Source organism: Elaeis guineensis, chromosome 3 (assembly GCF_000442705.2).
Source record: "Elaeis guineensis isolate ETL-2024a chromosome 3, EG11, whole genome shotgun sequence".
Classification (NCBI taxonomy): Eukaryota; Viridiplantae; Streptophyta; class Magnoliopsida; order Arecales; family Arecaceae; genus Elaeis; species Elaeis guineensis.
Window position 1 is genome coordinate 118730894 of NC_025995.2, and position 23460 is coordinate 118754353.

The 23460-nt window shown below is 37.2% G+C and overlaps 1 protein-coding gene and 1 pseudogene across 1 annotated transcript; one reads left to right on the forward strand and one right to left on the reverse strand.

Annotated features, from left to right (window-relative positions):
• The first annotated feature begins 1329 nt into the window (after positions 1 to 1329).
• Positions 1330 to 1798, forward strand: LOC140856144 (uncharacterized; annotated as a pseudogene).
• A 1805-nt stretch (positions 1799 to 3603) lies between these two features.
• LOC105037845 (wax ester synthase/diacylglycerol acyltransferase 11) lies at positions 3604 to 19088 on the reverse strand. Its single transcript, XM_073253309.1, has 5 exons — positions 18806 to 19088; positions 16598 to 17167; positions 14169 to 14528; positions 3997 to 4134; positions 3604 to 3893 (listed from the first exon to the last, which is right to left on the reverse strand). Exons 1-5 carry the CDS (start codon positions 19037 to 19039, stop codon positions 3744 to 3746), a joined length of 1452 nt encoding a protein of 483 aa, XP_073109410.1. The 5' UTR covers positions 19040 to 19088; the 3' UTR covers positions 3604 to 3743.
• Between the last annotated feature and the right edge of the window lie 4372 nt (positions 19089 to 23460).

Below are 23460 nucleotides of genomic sequence, written 5' to 3' on the forward strand. Positions count from 1 at the left end.
GACTTGGATCCTTGACATCTAACGATTTGGTGGTACATTCGAACTAGAGTTGGGTGGTATCTCTAAGTTTCATATCATATAGTCAATGACAGCCTTCAAATGGCCCAACATTGATTTAGATCCCTAACATCTAGCCATTTGTTTGATAACAAATACAAAAGATCGGACAACATGGGAGATAAAAAAGTGGTTAGTTGTTCCAACATCCCTAGCCACATCAAATATATGGTTGGTTTTCCTTTTTCTTCGCAACTACCAGCTACAGAGATTGACCAATTCTTGACATGAGTTGGGCTGAACTTATTGGGCTCGCTGCACGTCTAACTACTATATCTGTGACACGACATTTTCTTTTTAGCACTTGGTTGGTGAAATCATTATTACTTTAAAAATATTGCCAAAGCAAGTTGGGATTAAAGCTAGTTCGACAGGAATACAAAATCGACAAGTTCTTTTACCACATTGATGGATCAATCTAAGAAGAATTTTGTAATGGTTGGTCATACCTCTAGGCCTTAAGAGTTTTCTTAGTATCTCGAGCAAACTGTCTTTGAGAGAGGCAGAAAGCGAGCCTAGTGTTGCCTTGGTGATCTTCCTTGCCATCCGGATAAGGTAGAGCCGGTCGGCCTTGTCGGCGTTCATAGCCATGGGGATCAAGACATGGAGGAAGCCAAATTGGTTCCACCCCTTCGGGACTCAGTGTAAGGTCGAGTCATCTCTTGTATGGTTCGGTAGCTGGCAACGATTCGAGCCTTGAGCACCCCCAATTGATCTTGACGTCCCATGGCTTGCGTGTATCGTTGGGTCGCACAAAATATTACTCCAATTATAATCACATCATTCACGGTACCGCTAAAAATCGGGAGAAAACTGTAAATTAGAACTGAACCCAGCACGTACAGGGTAAAGAACATCGAAGCTGATTATTAATTAATAATTTAAACGTTCTAATTGCCTTCGCACATGTATGTTTCTGAAAAAATTTGATGCAAACAAAATTCATGCTGGTAGGTGGAATATGGTTAAAATAAATTAACAAGTTTTTTTTTTTTTTTTTTTTGATCAACATAAATTAGCAAGTTTCCGGACCTCGTTATACATCAACTCCACCTAACTAGTTAAGCAAAAAGTTACAGACGAAAGAGCTAGCCGTATGATAAAGAGCTTGCACAAAAGGAATGCGAGTTCATGCATGGTTTGTTAACCCGTCACCCTTCTCTTTCAATGTCCACTTAACACCTCTAAGCCCACCCTCTTATATATAGGGAAAAAGAGAGGAGCTGAGATTGTAGAAGAGAAGAAGGCGAAAGATAAGAGAGGAGAGAATTCATGGCCACGGCCCGAAACCTCTCTTGTCGAAGACCCACCGCCTCTATTCTCTTGATCTTGCTGATCATTATGATCGTTGTACAATGCCTTATTGTGCCCACCATGGCGGATGGCTACGCTAGCGCGATGATGGCCCACTTCCTCAGCCTCAGCTCCCGGTCCGGAAGCCCGTTCCTTACCGAGAATGTGAAGAGAGGAGACCAATGTGATCCAGCCACCAACAACATATGCTCGGGGACGGAGGCCAAGGACGGCAACCAGCTCCGCTATTGCTGCAAGAACCACTGCCGCTACGGGCTCGGCGATCGCAATAATTGCGGGCTCTGCGGCAATAAGTGCAAGTTCTGGACAGCTCTGCTGCAATGGGAAGTGCACCGCGGTGGCCTTCGACGTTGCTAACTGCGGGGAGCGTGGGAAGGTGTGTAAGCCTGAGGTTAGGTGTGAGTACGGGACGTGCGGGCATGCTTGACTGCATGGTGTTGTTATGCACCGAGTTTGCTGTGCTGCACTTTTCTGAAGTACAGAGATGATGCAGATGCACGGGTCGAACTGAGGCTGGGGAGGTGGAATAAAAGTTGTGTCCAATAAGCTGCTCGTCTCTAGTTGTTTCTTTCGTAGGTGGACCAGGTGGTATAGCATATGAAGGTTTTGAAAAAAAGATATTCGTTGTAATGATGGTATTGTGTTAAATTTATAATAAATTAATAAAAAATTTTATATTTCATCGATTGTCATGCATTGTATCAATTTTTATGGATAATACCCCACATGCATATTATTAACAATAATGATAAGTGTAGAGGTATGGCTCATGGAGTTCTGTGAGCTATTAGTAACTCAAGTATAAGGAAATATTTATTTTGTTTCTTATTGGTTAGTTTTTTTTATTTCGTATTGGGTGTGTTCCATGGAATCATATGACCAATGACTTGCTTTGGCATAAAAGGACCTGTCATCTTTATTAGAATTTTTTAATCAGCAAAAGTGGGTGGACGGTGTGATGGCAGCTACCATTTTCTAACAAATTCAGATCTTTTGCGGAACGTCTTCTGCATCACAAAGAATGATGCATACTTGGATAATTCATCACCGGCCTATATATTCTGGAAATGGATGGTTATGATTACCCATCTCTTATAAGTATGCTAGATAGCGATGCCATGCTGGAGTTGCCAAAAGATGGTGTGAGTTGAGAGATGGGTGATAGACATCCATCTCTGAGATGGGTGATGTGTAAATCATCCGAGCATACCATCCTAGGCAACTCCAGCAAAGGATCTACAGGCAGGAAGCTCCTATAGCCGAATAAATTGATGGGCCTCATCAATTTATTCTGGCGGATTCACCTACAGGCAGGAAGCTCCTATAGCCTCAGGTAATAAAGGATCTACACCTTTTCCCGATGGTTTTTTATTTTAAACTTGCATCATTTTAGATGTCATTTGACGTTGGTCACAACAACATTGAATCTCCTTATTTGATGTAAGTTTTATGTTTTGAGACTGAACACTGTAATAATATTTCTGTCTTTCAATGTAGAATATCATGCTAAGAATTTTTTTGGCACACCAAAGGGAAATATAATTTTGAATCGTAATAAAAAAAAGTAGGCCTCGTAGTAGCTAGCTTCAGAATTCTTGTGAACATATCTTTGCATGTGTACCGCATGCGAGAGGTGGTGGAAGCATGCAGATGAATAGAATTAGGGCTCACGGTGGGAAAAATTTAGACTTGTTTTTAGTGGTCACACTCATTTACGTACCTACTGGAGTTTCTATAAATACTTAAATCTTGAGTGGTCCATCCCAAAGAATAATCTAAATACAATTTAATCATGGCATTGGTGCTCTACCACCCTTTCTTTCGTATGGTAGTAGGTAGATGCGTTCAAAATATTACCTCATAAAAGTCCGGTAGGCCTGCTGGCTGGGTACTCGGTTCATCCTGCTGGGCAAATCTAGGCACTCTAGATTGCAATATCACATTCAGATTTGTGCACATGATCATCAGTGCATCAAGATTTGTGACAGAGAAATCTCAATATCCTAACAGGCACTAGGATGAGCTTTTTCTTTGAACTCAGAATTGAGAACGATAAATTATTGTTCAGGGTAGATCGAATATTCGTGTTGCACTGTGCATTTTACAACCATCCCACTGGAGATATAATGTTGGAATCAAAAATAAATTGTCACGGTCACCCATCTGCCGTTCATTGACATATCAAGATCCGCGCACAGGAAAGTTTCTGGGTGTTAAAATGTAGGGTGTTACACCAGGAATCAGCCTTGATGCTTATTTCTTTCTGCACAATTCTGTTTAATCCTCTCATCAGTGATTGAAGAATCAAGCAACCATTAATTAATCTCGAAGCGGCAATTGTAAAGATCTGTTCTATCTGTAGAAAAGCCTGTTTAAGTTCTCTTGCCCATTGCTGCTTCAAAGATCCTCTCAAACGACTTCTTCAGGTTTAAGATCAAAAGCTCCGAATCTATGAAGCCTCTCTCTCCTCCCATAGCCACCTTCAACTTGCCCGCGTAGCTTATGACAGATATGGTAAGGCTCTACAAGCAAGTTCGTGAGTTCCAATCACTAGCCATGAGAACCAAGAAGCTGATAACAAATGATTCATTAACATAACATTGAACTCTTGTGATTATAAATTACCTGTGGGACTCCGACTACCATAAAATGGAAACTCCTAACTGGATGTCCAGCAATGATCATTTGCTCAATTGGTCCGGTCAAGTTCGAGATCGTCATGGTTGTTTTCCTTAGTGTTGTATGTATGTACAAAGCAGCAGCCTAAGGAAAACAAAAGAGACACTGCATTAGTTGGTGCAATCATATTCTCATAGAAAGTAAGTCAATATCATGATTAGATTCCAGCTACTAGTTCGATTTGTTTCACTTTTTTTTTTTTAATTTGTTGATAAAAAGGGAAGTAGCGGAGAACTACCACCCAAATTTTATTGGAACAAAGGATTACAAGAATGTACGGGATGAAAGTTCGAGTTGTTTCTCATATCCGGATGGGTGCCACTTGGTTGTAGCACCAACATATATCGGCATGTCTTGAGTTTTGGGGGAAAGCTGATGGTCGACATAGCCCGTTGATCGAGATTGGCTTGGTGCTATATTTTGCTGCCGAGCAACAATATGGACTCGCTTTCACTATGAGGTCAAGTGCAGTACGTACATGTTGAGCTTGAGATACATGTGTGACTCTTGTTAACATTTAGTTACGCACTTGTATTAGCATTACTGACGACATGCTCGAGCATAGACCTTAAAGCCCCTGCATCCAGTCATGCAGTGGAACAATGTTTTTGTTGCATATTTGCTCATGCTCTATACGTAAATTTGGCAAAATCAGTTGATGGTTACTCTAGTGAATGTTGTAACTTTAGTCAATCTTCAATTTAGATGGACTATGTTTGCCGGTTGTGCTGCAGAGTTTGCTACTTTTGTAGTTTCTTTAACCAAAATAAGGGTAAATTTTTAAGATTGTTTGGAGGGTCAAAATTTTCATACTTTTAATCTTTTGCTAGGTGAAAAGTGGTGAAACATCTCTAAGGCTTGACCTATGAGTTACCTACAACTAAGTTGCTGTTAACTGCTGCATTTGAGTATAAAATGATTATGAGAGTTGGATGTGAACTGTATACAGAAATATTGTTAATTTAATAAAGAGAGTTCTAATGAATCTTGATGAGCTATTGGGGAAAAACCAAAGCAATTTATATTAAAATTACATAAATGTATAAAGGATTATCCAATACATTAGTAAATTGAGAAAGACAACTCACATTCATCTGAAAGGAGCATTGATGAGTAAAAGAAAGCAAACACATTAGTAAAGAAAACAAAGTTTGGCATAATTAACAAATTGAATATCTAAATCACTGTCATGCATTTGAGCACAAAATGATGATGAGGGCTATACATGCAAAAACACATAGTGGGTTTTTTCTTTCCATTATCTGTTGCTATTTCCCAAAAAAAAGGCTCCAACAAATAGTTGTTATAATTCATGTTACTTTCTTCCTTCATCGAAGTTAGAACAAAAATAATATGAAAAATGTCTATCAATTCAATAAAAATAATTCATGAGCTATTGGAGAAAAACCAAAGCAATTTATAGTAAAATTACACAATACATGCAGAAGGATTATCCAATATGTTAATAGATCAAGAAAGAAACATCCCCCTGACCTAAAAAGAGCATTAATGAGCAGGACAAAATAATTTACATCTGATCACTTCAAATCATTATTTGTATTTTTTTTTTCAAAAAGTTTTTCATATTAAAGAAATAAATATTCAAAATAATTAATCTTTCAATGTTATGATGATATGGAAGAAGCATGTCATGATCTATATCATGCACATGCCTCCATCACTCATCCGGTCTAGCACATCAATATGTTTTTTCTTTTTTTCATTTTGATTTTTTTTTCTTTTAAGACTCAAGAGAGGTTCTAACTGCACCATTCTACCTGGGCCGAAGGTTGGGCTCCTTAGGCGGACCAAAACTAGCTCTCACAATACTGAGGGATTTGAATAATGGAGAGGATGAATGATGGTAGATACCCATACACTTAAAAAAAAAAAAAAAAGGAAAAGAAAAAGAAAAAAGAGCTTCCTCTCCATGTCTTCAACGAACTGTGCCCTCTGACCTAACATTTGGTAGTATCTCTATGTTTTGTATCATCTTAATTCATTATTATACTTTAAGTGGTCCAACATTACTTAATATCTTTTAGCGACATTACCGGATGGATAATCCTCCCGTTCTCCTCCAAAAAAAAAAAAAATGGTTGTCCAATATTGACTTACATCCTAAACATCTAACCAGTTTTTTGATGTCGATATCGAAAGAACATATGATATGAGTGATTAAAAACAGATGGTTTTGTCTTGACATCTTAAATGATCGAAAAATGCATGCAGTTACTGCATAGAAGCAGCAAACAACAATGCTTCTTAGAGATCAGGTAAGCTGTCATTTATAATGCATTTCTGTTTTGCTTCTTACTTGCCAACTACTAGGTAACATGAACCAAAATTAGCTAGTTTTGTTTTAGATTAACTAAAACTTTCAAAAAAAAAAAAATTTACATGAGTCATGTCCAACTACTATTTTTGAACACCAACAAGACTATTTTCATTAGAATATCAAGAATTTACAGAAATATAAGAGAAAATTCTGGATATTCTAGAAGTCAAAAAGTCAAGTCCATGTGTGTCTCTTGGAATTCTTCTAAGTGACTCTTAGAATTTATGTGTGATGCCTAAAGTGCTTCAATGTCTTTTAAAACTCTGTTTTTTAATTTAATGTCCTACATCTCATCATGTCTATAAATAGTCTTGAGTCCTATGCATGTAATCATCTCCTCTGCAGTCAACATTAAGTTTCTCTACAAAATATACTTCTTAATATTTTTCCTACATGTTCAACAGTGGTATCAGAGCTTTTGTCAATTCTTGATAGCCTTTGCTACACCATTCCTTCAAGATACAAAACCAAAAGTTACTTGTTTACCGTCATAGAAGAAGTATGGCTTCTTCTAGTTTTTCACTTCCACCACCACCTACATTTTCGGGAGAAGGCTATGATGTATGGCCTGTCAAGATGAAGTCTTATCTATTAGCATATGATTTGTGGGATATTGTTGAAGATGGCTTCACTGCAATTGCAATATCTAAGCTAACTGCAGCTCAACAAAAGCAACAAAAAGAGGCATCTATAAGAAATTTCGGAGCTTTAACTCTCATACACTCTGCTGTATCTAAGGCTATTTTCTCAAGAATTATTGATGCTACAACTGCAAAGCAAGCATAGGAGATTCTTCAAACTGAGTTTCAAGATTCTGAAAAGGTCAAGACCATAAGGCTTCAAATGCTTAAGAGGGAGTTTGAGAATTCGAAGATTAAAGAATCAAAATCCATCAAAGATTATTCTTCTAGGCTTCTTGAACTTGTGAACCAGTTATGGCTCTATAGAGAGGAGATCAAAGAACAAAAGCTAGTTGAGAAGACTCTTATCAGTCTCACTGATAAGTTTGTGTAATAACCCAGATTAAAAAAAAAAAAAAAAAGGGACGGAAGGAGGACTCCCGAAAGGAGTCTTCTTCTCCGATGAATCCTGATCGGAGAAGAACTCTAGGATCCCCTATAAATAAGCCTCTCCCTCTCTCAAGACCCTCCACCGGTGATCTTCGAGCCTGATTTCTCTCCTTTTCTCCGAAGAAGCCGCGGCAGCCTCTTCTCGTGTTCGTCGGAAATTGAAGGTCAAAGAAGCCCCCGAAGTTCAGGTAAGGGTTCAATCTTTCTTCCTCTCCCTCTTCTCTTTCTTCCCATATTTTTAAACTCCTCGCCGGCCGTCAGGATCGTCGGAAAATCCTTGAAAATAGTGAATCCTATTTTGCTCTGTTTCGGCCGGACCTTTTCCTCTCTTTTTCGGCCACCGGCGCCGCCGGTTGCGGCGTCCCATCCCCGAGACCGGACTCCCATATATCTCTCTTCCTTCTCTGAAAGCCTTGGCCGCTGGCGACCGGCCAATGGTCGGAGTTCATGAAGAAAGGGGACGGATCCCCTGTTTTTTGAAAAAAAAAAAAGAGCCGCCGGCCGAACCCCATCGCCGGCCGTTGTTGGATCTCCGGCCAGGCCGCCACCCCGTCGGAGCCCGAGCCACCGAGGGGGGGGACCTCACGGTCCTCCCCTGTTTCAGCCAAGGGAGGCCGCGGGAAGAAAAGAAAAAGGAAGAAGAAGAAGAAGAAAAGAAAAGAAAAGAAAAAGGAAAAAGAAAAAGAAAAGAAAAAAAAAGGAAAAAGGAAAAGAAAAGAAAAAGGAAAAATAAAAAGAAATAAAATAAAAATAAAAATAAAATAAAATAAAATAAAAAGAAGAAGAAGAGAGAAAAATTTTCTCTCTCTCCTCTCTCTACCTTCTCTCTCTATATTTTCTCTCTCTAGATTCTCTCTCTAGACTTTTCTCTCTCTTTACGGATTTTATCTCTCTAGAATCTTTTCTTCTTCTCTGATTGCATCATGAACCCTAGAATAAATTTGAAGATGAAAATAAGATGATTTGAGATTGCTCCGAAATTCATGCGGAGATCTGATCCCAGTTTGATCCTATTCGAAATTTGTAACACTTGATTCATATTGAGTCACTCTGATAGGACCTCTGATGATCTCGATCATGAGTGCCTCATCGGAAGGATATGAAGATTTCTCTCTCCACTTTCTCTCTCTACTTTCTCTCTCTAAAATTTTCTCTCTCTTCATGAATTTTCTTTCTCTAGAAGTCTTATGGATCAGTGGAGGATCCAGATACTTAGGTAAATCCTAATTTTGGTTAATCCTAAGAGAGATCCTAGATTTGTATTATCAGGTCGATTATCGGTAATTTTCTCCATATGTGATTTTTATATTGATCAGGGTTACGAAGAGATGATCATCTGCAAATGATATCGAGTGGAATATTTTGTTAAAGAAATTCATAAATCAAAAAAGAACATTGATTTCTGTGTTTGGATCAGTCACCGATAAAGGTAAGAATCCCTGTACATGATCACTATTATATATATGCTATTTTACTATTGGTCTTGCATCGTTGGTTTTTGCATCGTCGGATTTGAGATCGATGAATTTATTATACCTGAGATACTGTTATTTGATTTTGAGCATGAGTATGTTATGTCAATATATATGTATCAGAGATTGATGGCATGATTATATGGATATGACATATCTGAATTGATCATAATGCAAGTCAGAATTGATTTGATGAAATCAACGCATAATGATTAAATGAAAAGAAAGAGATATATGGTTTGGATTAGTCTTGTCATGTGGAACAGCCCGCCAGGAGCTTATGCCTGGGACAGCCCCCACTGGCTTACGGTGGATCAGCCGGCCAGGAGCTCATGTCTGGGACAGCCCGCCAGGAGCTTATGCCTGGGACAGCCTCTCCGGGCTTTGGTACGTGGGACAGCCGGTCAGGAGCTCATCCTGGGATAGTCTTGAAAGACTTTTTAAATGGATTCGATCCGAATGATGACTGAGGTATAGAATTGGATAGTCCAGAACCAGAAAGAAAAGGTTAAAAATCATGTGATTATGAAAGGAGAAATGAAAGATAAGACATGAAATAATTGTTGAACAAAAGTGTTTTATCTGTTAACATATGATGATGCATCTATTTTGACAAGACAGAAAATTTATGAATGTTTGCATTATTTTGGACATTGAACATGAGATTTTATATTTTATTGCTTATCCTTATTTTCAGACTATATTACTATATCAGTGTGATATGAAAATTCTTACTGGGCTGTAAAGCTCACACCCCTTCATCTTTCTTTTTTCTTCTCAGAGTTACAGGATGACTTAGATTGGCTATGGCTTGGATTTACGGGTGAGCAGAAGGATAAATATAGTGTCATAGTATCTGATCAGAGAATTGAAGAAATTTAAGTTGTAATTATGCAAGGTTTTATGAATTATATTTGAAATTAATTGTTATGGATGTTAAGGTTGTAATATTTATTTTGGCCTTGCATATTCTTTAGGGCTTGCTCTAAGGAGTGTGCGGCCATCACGTATCCTACCCGGGTGTTGGGTTCGGGGCGTGACAGAATGGTATCAGAGCATAGGTTAGGATCATTAGGGATTATAATATAAGTGATTGGAATATGACAGAATAATATCAGAGCTTAGGTTTAAGATCACTAAGATTATGAAGTGATATTAAAACTTTATGTAGGATGTGACGGAGTGGCATCCGAGCTTAGAGCTTAGGTTACGTTTATTTGGAGCAAATGATACCAGTGATTAGGATATGACAGAACAGTACTAGAGCCCAAGTTTAAGATCACTAGGGATTGTCATATAAGTGATATCAAAACTTGAGATTATAATCAATAGAGTATGATTGATAAAATCAGAGTTTAAGATTATGATTATTAAAGGTATGATAGAATGATATTACAATTTAGGTTATGATCATTAGAGAATATGATTTAAGTGATATTTAAGCTTAAGATTATAATTATTTAAAATTATGATTTTAATGATATTTAAACTTAGGTTATGATCATAAGGAATATGACAGACATAAAATAAATGATTCAGTAATTAGATTTCGAATCAATAGATATTAAGATGAAACTTTATGTATAAGTGGTATATGATATTTATAATAGAATTGACGAGTTATATCTTAGATTTTAATTAGTAAGGTTGACCTAAGTATGAAAAGAGTTGACCTTAGAATGAAGTGGGAGGTATTGATAAGTTATGTTGAGTATACTAGATGATTTTGGAATGTAAAACTTATATGATCGAAGATCATGATACTTTTTCTAATTTCGATGATAATTGACTGAGCATTATGAATTTTGGACTTATCGAAAGAAAGTTAATTAGGGTATGGTCTAAGAAGAAATTTCATCATATGAGAGAAAAATATTTTTGAGTATTGAACCTACAAGAGGATCATATATGAAACTCAATTTTAAATGAAAAATATACTTGAATTTTATTATGAGAATATGAGATACACATCTTGATGAAATTTTTTGATTACTCAAAATATCATATTCTGAATATGATTCCTTGATCTTTCAAGTTGCATTGAATTTCAAGTCAAAAGCTTACTCTTCTAAGTGGTTCAAAAGTATTTTGATATTATTGTTAAATTAAAGAAGAAAATTTATTGTGTCAGAGAATGATATACAGGTTATGATGAAATCTTTTTAATAATTCATATTACTATCTTTGGATTAGATTTTTTTTGTGATTATTGAAGATGGTGAAGTGTATTAATCATTCAAGTCAAAGTTCAGATTTTTAAATTAAATTAAGACATCTTGCTAGTGTTAAATTTTGAATGACTTATACAAGGGACAAGATTTTCTATGGATTTATCGATTAATATTAAGGGTTGTGATGAAGAGAGCTCTATAAGAAATAATCAAGTTGATTCTATTTAAGGATGTTGGCTTGAGTTCTTTTAGTTGTCAAGTTAGAATTAATTCTTTTAAAAAGAAAGATTAATTTAGAAATTATCTAAATGATTGTAAGGTAAATTTAAGATTAACTCCAATTAATTCTAGACATGTCGGATTTTTTGAAAAGTGATGAAACTTATGCAATGATTTCAAACATAGAAAGTGGATCAAGATTTAATATGCTATACCCAAAAGTAGTAAAGATAAAGAAACTTAAGGTTTTGCCCTAAGTTCTATATGAAATTTGAAGGTTAGATCTATCCTGGATTGATCTAACATATAAGGATATTTTTATCTTTGATAGACTTAAATAATTTGATAAATTAATATCAGAGTGCGCAGCAAAAGCATGGTGGGTTAATTTGATTAGAAATATTAATTCTTTGATTCTGAAGATATTATGGAATACATTAGTTGTAAATAAGGAATGATTTTTAATCTGATCATAGTCGGATAATTTTGTTAGTAGGTTACTTCATTGTAGATAATGCCAAAAAGTTTTAGATATCTCAAGTTTATTAACAGCTTGATAGTTCTGATATTAGTTCAAACTTAGAATATCCTGACATAGATCTCATTTTTTTTAAATTTAATATTATTACTCATACTGATATAGAAGATTGAGATTTTTCTTAAGATGAGAGATTACATATAAAATTTGTTGGAAGGTCAAGAGAAGAAAGAAATCGATGATTGTGAAGAGCGCCCGATGTTTGACCTTTATTTATTTTCTATCAAGGGTAGTCTGAGATAATTATGAATTTCGAGTGAAATGTATTAGACAAATAACGGTGGTATATTAATACAAGTCTAAAATGTTACAGTTCTTCAAAAAGTTGAGAAATCAATAAGAAGGGATGAGTTTGAAATTTCAAATAATTTTTGTTATAACAAGATCATGAGAAATAAATAATATATAAGATATTATTATAAGCTTGAGAATGACATGAAGAATGTATACTTTGAAATAGGTATCTAGAACAATATAACTTAATTTCGAGGACGAAATTATTTTAAGGAGGGGAGAATATAATAACCCAGATATAAAAAAAAAAAAAAAGGGATGGAAGGAGGACTCCTGAAAGGAGTCTTTTTCTCCGATGAATCCCGATCGGAGAAGAACTCTAGGCCTTTTAGAACTCTAGGATCCCCTATAAATAAGCCTCTCCCTCTCTCAAGACCCTCCACCGGTGATCTTCGAGCCCGATTTCTCTCTTTTTCTCCGAAGAAGCCGCAGCAGCCTCTTCTCGTGTTCGCCAAAAATTGAAGGTCAAAGAAGCCCCCGGAGTTCAGGTAAGGGTTCAATCTTTCTTCCTCTCCCTCTTCTCTTTCTTCCCATATTTTTAAACTCCTCGCCGGCCGTCAGGATCGTCGGAAAATCTTTGAAAATAGTGAATCCTGTTTTGCTCTGTTTCGGCCGGACCTTTTCCTCTCATTTTGGGATCATAATTTTATCTCTATATGTTGATGATCTACTTATCACAAGAGGTGATCAGGAAAAGATCCAAACATTCAAAGATGATGTGAAGAAAATTTTTAAGATGACAGATCTTGGAGTCATGAATCATTTTCTTGACATAGAAATTTCTCAATCTGAGAAGAAAATTTTTATTTCCTAAAAGAAATATGCAGAAGATTTATTGAAGAAGTTCTACATGGGACAATGTAAAGCAACTGCTACACCATTAGAGGCTAATGAAAATCTATCCAAAAATGTTGGAGAAAAGAAAGCAAAAGAGAAGGTATACTGAAGTATGGTAGGTAGTCTACTCTGCCTAACTTCTACTAGATCAGACTTAATGTTTCCAGCAAGTTTATTATCTAGATTTATGCAATCACCTAGTCAAGCATATTTTGAAGCAGCAAAACAGATATTAAGGTACCTAAGAGAATCCTTAGATTATAGAATTTTCTTTAAAGCTAGTGATGCAGTATGTTTAATTGGATACACCGATAGTGACTGGACTAGAAATATTGATGACATGAAAAGTACTTCAGGATATGTTTTTTTACTGGGATCGGAAGTGTTTTTATAGAACTCTAAGAAGTAAGAAACAGTAGCTCAATCTATAACTGAAGCTGAATATATAGCTGCTGCTGGTGCTGTGAATCAAGCTATTTGGCTAAGAAAAATTTTAGCAGATATAGGCATACAACAAGTAGAGGCTACTAAAATACAATGTGACAATCAGCAATTACAATTGTCAAGAATCCTGTTCATCATGGAAGAACGAAGCATATGAAAGTCAAGTATCATTTTATTCAGAAAGTGGAGTCTTCTATAGAAGTTGAGATTGTCTATTGCACGTCTAAGAACCAACTTGCTGATATATCTACAAAGTCCCTGCCAAGAAAGAGATTTAAAGTTCTAAGATCTTTACTTGGAGTCACCAGCAAATTCATCATGGAGGAGTATTGGAATATGATGAATTTGCAGAAATATAAGAGAAAATTCTGAATATTCTAGAAGTCCAAAAGTCAAGTCCAAGTGTCTCTTAGAATTTTTCGAAGTGTACTAATTTATGTGGGATGCCTAGAGTGTTTCAATGTCTTTTAGAATTTTATTTTTTAATTTAATGTCCTACATCTCATAATATTTATAAATAGTCTTGAGTCCTATGCATATAATCATCTCCTCTGCAGCCAATATTAAGTTTCTCTACAAAATCTACTTCTTCATATTTTTCCTACATGTTCAATAGTTTTTTGCACTTGGATTGGTGTAACCATTATTTTTGGAAAGAAATTGCCAAAATTGGCAAATATTTTTACCACATTAACGCACCAATTTATTGAAGAATTTTGTAACGATAAGTCATACCTCTGGGCCTTTGAGTTTTCTTAGCATCTCGAGCAATCTGCCGGTGAGATAGACAGCAAGCGAGCTTCGTTTTGCCTTGATGATCTTCCTCGCTTTTCGGATGAAGTAGAGCGGATCGGCCTTGTCGGCGTTCTTACACATTGGGATGGAGACATGGAGGAAGGCAAACTGGTTCCCCCACCGAGACTTGGCATTAGTTTTCGTCATCTCTTCTACGGTCTGGTAGCTGGCGATGATTCGAGTGTTTAGCAATACCAAGGCCGTCACTTGGGCAGCACTCCTACCTTGACCCTGACCCACGGCTTGCATGTACAATTGGGTCCCATAAAATATTACTCCACTGATCACATCATTCACGGTCTACTAAAAGTTCTATGTTAGACATCAAGCTAACAGATGCAGAAAAGAACATTTAATCGGAATATTAATAATAACAAAGTGCAAGTTGTCTTTGCACATTTAACTTTCTTAAAATTTTAATTTTTTATGAATACAAAATTGAGCTAATTAATTAGATTGTTGACTTAGTAATTTTCAAACCTTGTGAAATCAACTCCACCCGAACTAGTTAAAGCCAACAATAATAGACATGAGGTGACAACATGACCGGTTGAGCTTTTCAATTTGGTTTATACTTGCTTAATTTATGCAGGGATTGGCCTGAGCTTCTTTACATGGCTTCTTGTAACTTTGATTTTCCTATCTTTCGTTTTATTTTATTTCTTACTTTTTTTTTTCTCTTCATATATGTTTTAACTTTGAAACCATGGTGTTATTTTTTACCATTTTGCTCGAAGAAATGACTATACAAAAAAATAAATATAAAAGAGATGGATTTTGCTCCTCCAAAAGGAAAGGGTAACTACTCTCAAGTTCAAAATCAAGAATAAAGTATTTAAATTGAAGACCCATCCTGTTGAATATAATCTATAGGCCACGTAAAAATCTTCACAAACCAAAACCCGTATGCTTGGATGATTGCTAATGTATAGATCAAGTGGGTGCAAAGTGAATAACTAAATTGATACAAAACTGCATTTGTTACTGTCTAGGCACTAAAATATATTAATTTTTTTTCTATATATATTTTTATATAGATAGAACATGAACAATAAAGTGAATTCTCAACTTAAATGCTTTATCATATAAGCACATTGGTATAATAAAAACCATCCATTTTTATGTTCATGTATGGATGACTAGAGATCCTTAAAATATTTGATATTTGATTTTTAAGTATTTTTAGTGATATAGATAATGATTAATAGTGTATATCTTCCATTAAAAGACCTAATTATCATGAATTTGAGAGAAGTACATACACTCTTAATACTGAGAGGAGCACAATCCATCCCTTAGAGTATACTAATTTTAAAAACCTATATGATTATTATTATTATTATTATTATTATTATTATTATTATTATTATTATTATTATTATTATTATTATTATTATTATTATTATTATTATTATTATTATTATTATTTGAATGTTCATATGAACAAATGATGCATGCTAAGATCCATTTATTAGATAAGATGCTCTCACTCAATTGATGTCCAATCAAAAGACCTTATATATCCAATTTCTCCGTAGTTTATCAGCTATACACATTCAAGCACCACCATCGATCATCCATGAAATCATTTCTTAATTATTTGTTGAGATGATGTGGCAGTTGGAGATTGGTGTTGTATATGGCCAAGTTGGTGGTGCTAGTTAGACGTTGCCTAGCTTCCAATCAGTTGCCCATTTTTACATTGAACAGATGATTTTTTTTTTAACAATTTTTTAATATGCACAAATTTGAAAAAAAAAAAATCCCAAATCAGACTAGCAATCCTCTGCAACCAGTCTTGAGGGTTGCCTGATCTTGATAGACCCCAAAAAAAATTAAAACCTATGTAAGTTCTTTTTTCTCCTTGATGAAGACAAGAATGCACAACAACAAAAAAACTACAATATGCCCCGTTGCTGAAATTTCCCTCCGAGTAGGCTTTGTATGGTTTCGTAGACTCGCAACCCAAAAGCTTTAAGTTGTTGGTAGGAGGATCGGCCTGGCTAATAAACCCACGTGATAAACCTAGTTTTAGTGACACTTATCCCCAACACCTTAAGCCATTGATAATTAGGACCGGCTAGGCTAATAAACCCATGTGTCACATCTTTTATTAATCAATATTGTAGGAATGTTAGGTAATCCTAAGTACATGACAATCAAAGCATATGAAGATTCAAGAGCAGTTTTGTGACTCAAAAAATTGCTCAAAAATGCCACTCAGCTTCCCTGCGGCCCATTGCTTAGCTGGATTGTCCAGTCCACTGTCCCAATTGAAAGGGGACAATAACCAACAAGTCACCACGGCAGCTGAGTGATTTTTTTGTGTTATTCGTGTATTTTTCCAAGATTTAAAAGCTTAAGCTTACCCCTCCGACTTTGTCCTTGATCTTTCTTATGTCATCAAGAGCGAACTCGATGCAAGAGATGGTGATCGGCCGAAACTCCACCGCCGGAGCGCCGGACCTGAGCGGAGTTACGTCGTCCTCAGCCAAATTGCTCTTCCAAAGGCTCCACCCTACGTCTTGGACGGTGTTAGCACACATGGAGAGAAATCGAGGCACTTTCCAACGGATGCTCCCCCATAAACTCTTCTTCATTGCTTTTTCTCGAGAAGTAGGAAAGGTGAGAGGGAGGGAAGGGTCGTCGGCTCTCTGTAAGCAAGAGAAGAGTGCTCCCATGAGGGAGAAGCCATCTCCCAGTGCATGGTGGAGCTTGAACACCATCGTGCCTTCGGCGGTGCTTGTCGGATACTTGATGATGTGGAGGTCCCACAGTGGCTGGCTTTGGGGGAGCTTCTCCACTGCTATCTCTGAGAGGTAATCCTGCACGAATTGGTCATATGATTCCAAGCCCGGGGGGAAGGTAGGAAGTTTAACGTGGTCTTCCAGCTTGACCTTGACCCTCTTCCACTGTTGAACCCCGTGCTCATCTTGCACCTGGTTCAAAATGTTGATTTGTAAATAAAAAAAAAAAAGAGAGAGAATTTTTTTAATAAAAAATAAAATAATGAAAAAAATTATTTATTTATTTATTTATTTATTTGTCTAGATAGAAATAAGATTGATGAAAGTACAATTCAATTGAATGGGGGGCACAAATTAGAGCTAGGTTATTGACATCAACCTCCAATGATTTTACCAACTAAATTTCTGAAAGCTGTACCAAAAAAAACTAAATTTCTTGAAAGAAATGTTGATACACCTTAATTGTATTTTAATTGGAATAGCTCAATGATTAAATGTCTTGGCAAGGGGCACATGCTGGTGTCACGCTCTCATTCTTTCACTAATAACAGTTAACCGTCCTATTTTCTAGTAGTACCACTTCCGGAAGATTCTCTCTATCAGTTACTTCGAAAATAATTAGCAGTTTATTTACCAAAAAGAATAAATAGCAGTTAATCTCCACTGTACGTATCTCTCATCAATAAAGGATTGGTGGCTTATTTCCCGACCTCCATTAATTTCAAAAAAAAAAAAAAGCGGTACACTATCACTGTCAGTGTGCCTGTGTACAGATTCAAACATTTAAGTAGCTTAGCAGTGGGCCGCTGGCACGCGGCTTCCTCGCATGCCAACTTGGGATGGTGGAGAAGTTATTGCATTGACCAGATCCAAGTGAATCAGGACAAATCTCGGAGCATATGAACGCGCAATCAGGAATTGGTGAAAAAAAGGGGTAACATGGCGTGTCATTCACCGTGGGATTTGGCGTGATCCAATTGGACCTGGTCCAAATAATAATTACATGGAATTAGAGACCTATTAACCCACCATTTTCCTAATTCAAGCTACCTACCTGCTCCCAGCTACAAAGCCCTCTTTATACCAGAGCCTGGTTTAGGAACTTTGCTCCGGAACTTTGGGTAGGCTTAGATGCATTTTCTTATATCAAACTTTTGTAAAGCTTACGTCCAATCACAGGTCTGAAGTACATGGCTTTTATACTGGTTTCCGTATTATAAGCAGATGTCCAACGTGAACTGCTATATCTGTACTGTCCAAATTGTTATATCTGTACCGTCCAAGTTTCATTTTCCTTCATATATATATATATATATATATATATATATATATATATATATATATATATATATATATATTAATGCTTCAAGATGTCTAGTTTCAGGGCCAATGACACTTAAATGGACACTAAAATGCAAACTAGCAAATGTCAATGTTAGCAGCCAACCCAAGTGACTACAGGGACAGATCTTATTGGTGGCTCTTTTTGGGCTTTAGCCAAGCCATCTGCCTGGACTCAAGAGTCAAGACGCTGCATACTTTAATCATACTGTTCAAATTGAGGAAGGGTTGTTCGAAACCAAACTAATGCCAACATCTGGGTCCCCATCCAGGTATCATCTTGCACACTTCAAAGATCTACTAGATCAAATTCTGCAAACCAAGCATCTATTTTTTGAAAAATTAGTCAACAACTTGGGACTGGATAGTAGCCAAGTTGACTGGCCTCCTATACACAACTTGGAAGAGATTAATTAACACAGCCCTAGAGTCAGAAAGAACATAGTCAACAGCATAGGTGTCTAGCCTGGTAGAGAGCAGAGAAGGTACCATGATGGAGGAGAAACGAGGGTTCACCGGCAAGAACAAATTCTCCAGTGTCGACATGGTTGGGGAGTCATCGATAGGAATATCGGACTCGAACACCGCCAGGATGCAGATGGACAGCACCGAGCTATTGAAGTATTGGCCGGTCGGGCTTACCGGCTCGTTGTAAGCCCTCCTCTCTTCCTCTCCTTCCACCACCAACATTGTTCCTTTTTCTCTTGGATACTCTAGTAGCATATGGCATCGGAGGATGCAAGCCTGACTTAAATAGTTTCAGAGGGTAAGCACCGTAGGAAGAAAAGAAAGAAAGAAGCTCTTTGGAATCGGTGAATCCTACACCGCCTAAGTTGGTAGAGGCTTGGTTGGTGGGTGGTATTAATTCTTCAAGTCACGAGGCGCATCGTGCATGGTCTCTGGCAAGCTGTATCAATTCACCCGCATCCTTTTGGGGTTTTCTTCTCCTTCGTCTTTTTTTTTATTATTATATCAACGCATGCGCATTAATTGTTTTGGCTTTTCTTTTTTTTTTTAAAATTGTCTGGGGTCTGGTTGGTATCGCCGCAAGACGATCCTTGGTGTTGCGAGTTTGTTTGATGGACCTTGCCTTATCATCACTAAAAAGAGAAAAAAACGATTGATGGACCCATCTCCCGACAATGGCGAGTTCGGGGTACATCTTTCGCGCAAAAGAAGGATTCAAGGATCACCATCCACTGGTCACCTTCAGGCCCGTGCAGATAGATAAAAGACAGAGTTTGGAGAGCTTTGGAGCTGTGTGGCGCGTGATCCAGTGGATTCTCGCCAAAGCAGGTGAATGGATCCTTGTTTCATGCAAAAGCTACGACCCAGTCCAACGACCATAGGTTGGGTTTCCACACGTGGAAACCATGAGAAAAGAGCCTCCATCATGTGCGAACCATACCGTAAAATACTGTGCAGTTCTCGATGACTATCATCAGAAAATAGATGGTTATCGAACTAGACGGTTCATGAGCACACGTATCAGGACATACATGCCATGTGTTGTTAATTGATAGTTTCTGATTGCAACGATCGAGAGCTCCACAGCACTCTGCAATGCAATCTGAGCATAGAGGATATTGATCGAGTAAAAATAGCATTATCAGACTGAAAGCTTGGCTTGGCGAGAAATACCATGAGATAACTGTGATGAAGCTTCAGCTGGATTTCTTTGCCGAAAAGGTGAGAGTTGGTTGCTGCCACCGCCAAAGCGTTATATATCCTTGTTTTGTGAATATGAAACGGCAAGCGAAACTTCATTTTGCATGTGTGACACGTGTGACTGAACTGCAGATTTCTGTTAATCCATCATAAGTTGCAATATGCATCTAATCAAATGGAAGGATTAGCATCAAAGGATTTAGCATTAACTTCTTGATTATGCGAATACCATAGCACATGATTCTTCCTGTGGCTGTGATACCCTTTCATGTAGTGTTTGATGCATGTGATATTTCGAGATGAATGGTCTTGATTTCATTAACCAGATGAAATCATGTCGCAGAAAAAGACTAAGGAGAGGAGTCGATCGATTGGGAAGAAGTAGTTTATCCCAGCTATTTGGAATGGCTCTCAGTTGCAGCCGTTCTTGTGCCTTAAATTGTGAGTTTATATTATGAATTAATTACATACTCTTCTCCTGAGACAAATAAATCTGGGTGGAACCAAATAAGAAAATGCGTACATTTATAATAGATTCTACCATTTTAAAAAATGGAAAAAAAAATACTTTTGGGTAATATTGACATATGAAAAATGAGCATGACTTTAGATGGAAGTTGAGTCGGCAAGATTTGAAGTCGTGCAATTCTTTTCTCCATGCGGCAACAGAGATAAGACCAACTTCCTCTCTGAGTTTTTTTTTTTTTTTTTTTTCACTCTCAGATCCAAACAAAAAAAAGTTTTTTTTTAAGATAAACAATAAAATTTGAGGGAAGTAACTTACTTCATTTCAATTCGGAAAAAAAAAAGAGGCTAAATTGAAAGGTGACACAAAGGTGTAGCTGATGTTTGATTTTGATAAATATTAACCTTGCAAGGAGAGCCTTGCGGGGCCACGGTCGGTAGAAAACAGTCACAAAAAAATTCCTTCAACTTTGATGTACAAATAATTTGTTTTTAAATACCAACTCCATAAATACAAATATCTTCTAGTTGAATATATGCTCTTTGAGCATCATTAATGATTATAGTCTGATATATCAAACTAAGCACATCTATCTGGGTCTCTTAATAAAAGCTGGCCACGAATGACCCGCCATACCTATTCATCGAGAAAGAAAAGAAAAGTTAATCCAAAAAAATTATTGATTAGAACTGCCCTATCACATATATTTTGAACAAACCAATAAAAAACTATCGCATCATTTATAACAGAAAAATGATATATAGTTATCCAAATTTTATTAAAAATTTTGAAAAGAAAAAAAATCGGTCTTAATTATAATTGATCAGATGATAATTTTATTATTTTAAATAAAAAAATTATTTTCTTAAATAATATGATAATTTTTTATTAATTAATTTAAAATATATCCAATAGAATGGTCTTAACAAATAATTTCTCCATCGTATCCGGTGGACCACTTCCAAGTCTCGTAGAATTTCTGCACAAAGAGGTCTGCCAAGGTCTCTGGACTCATCCTACATCATCTAGCTGTAATCACGTCAGATGCTTTCACTTTTTATTGATTAGTTCAAGATATATACAATAGAATGGTCGTAACAAATAATTTCTCCATCATGTCTGGTGGACCACTTCGAAGTCCCATAGAATTTCTGCAAAAGAGGACTGCCAAGGTCTATGGACTCATCCTACATCATCTAGTTCCAGTCACGTCAGATGCTTTCACCGTATTCAGACTCTGCAGCGTCGTGCCATTAATACGATGGTTCAGCAACATGGGACACCAGCGCGATCCGTTTCTGGCATCATGTGGGAAGGCTGGGAACGGCATGATGCTGTCTGACAATATTTTTTAGGGTACATAGCGGAGGCAAAATCTAAACTAAAGTTCAGGTATGTAAGAAAAAGTTAAAACTATACAGCAAAACTACAGAGGAGCAAGATTGAATTGTGGCCTTGTCCAGGACCAAAAAGATAAAAGAGAGATACAAAGGGAGCAAGAGCTGCAGACGATCCATCCAACAAGACTTGCATTCACCGAAAAGTAAGGATAAAAGTGAAGACCACATCACAACGTCCTGAAGATGGGAATCTGCAGCCTGCGCGAGGTAGAGAAGAGCCATAATGCGCAGGTGAAGAGAGCAAAATATATCATAGCCTGTAGTGAGGGTTTCAGCAGCAAAATAACCTGTAGGGCCGACAGGAAAGAGCCCGGGCCAGTAGACGCATGGGAGTAAAACACAGCAGAGAAATCCAATCGCAGACACAGCAGTACAGTCCTTCCTGAAATCACAGCCAAAACACTGCCAGCAAGAGTTGGCGAACAAGTAATCCATCCTGCAGAGAACTGGGACACAATAACAATGAACACCTGTCGACATTGTTGGGTACGAAACACCAGAAACATCAGCCCATAATATGAGAGCAAAGTCATGGGAACTTGTGAAGCACATCATGCAAAGTTTTCCTGGCCACCTAATCCGCAGCTTGGTTACCCTCGTGCTAGATACGGAAAACAAGGGAAGGTATCGAAGGATTGCTTCCAGGTCAACACATCTTGCAAGTTGCAACAGAGGACTACGAACGTCCCTACGAACAAATGATTTTGAAAGCCACTAGATTAATTACAGTTGATGAATCACCTTGACATTAGACCTCCTACGCAACAAAAATTTACAGGTAATAAAATACCCACCCAAGCCCCAGCTAATTCGATCTGCATAGACTACCGAAAATGGGGCAGCGAATGACCACCAGCTCATACCAAGCAATGAAATGAATCATGAATGACAAAGGCGGTTGCAACAGAAAAACCTTGTACAGAGGCATCAATTCACCCCAAATAGAGATACTAGAAGTACCCCAGTTCTTTGAGTGAGTTACCCATAAGTGATGCATCCCATCAGCAATGTAATGTAGCACATGGACTCCCTCACTATTTGAGAAGGACCTGCTGCAGCTTGCTGAAACGCTTGCTGCTTCCAAGCACGCTAGATCATCACAACCAAAAAAAGAATATATAGATCTGATCATCCTCTGCTTCCGATTGTCAACTAAGTATCCCGTTAGAGCCAACAGAGATAGAAGGAAAAAAATCAAAATGAAGTGCATTAGCCAACAAGTTCCAACATTCGCCAGCAAATCCGCAAGAAACAATAACATGATCGCAATTTACGATACATCTATCACCAAGATCACAAGCAATAGCATCAACTGCTAGACTGCCCCTCCGGTGTAACACCAGCTTAAGAGGAATCTTTCTCTATGGAAACTTCCACCAGAAGTGTTCAACCCTCATGGAGATCTCCAGCTCAGCATCGTTAATTTGACTCCAGACAAGTTGATCCAACCACAAACCCTGCGCCAGAGGAATTCGAGTTACAGTTTCAGCATTAAAATCATCAGCCACTTGACCGACATCCAATGTTCTAGTTCCTAGAATATATTCACCAATAGTAACATGGGACAGATCACATATAATATTGACAAAAGTGGGCCACCGATACAAAGG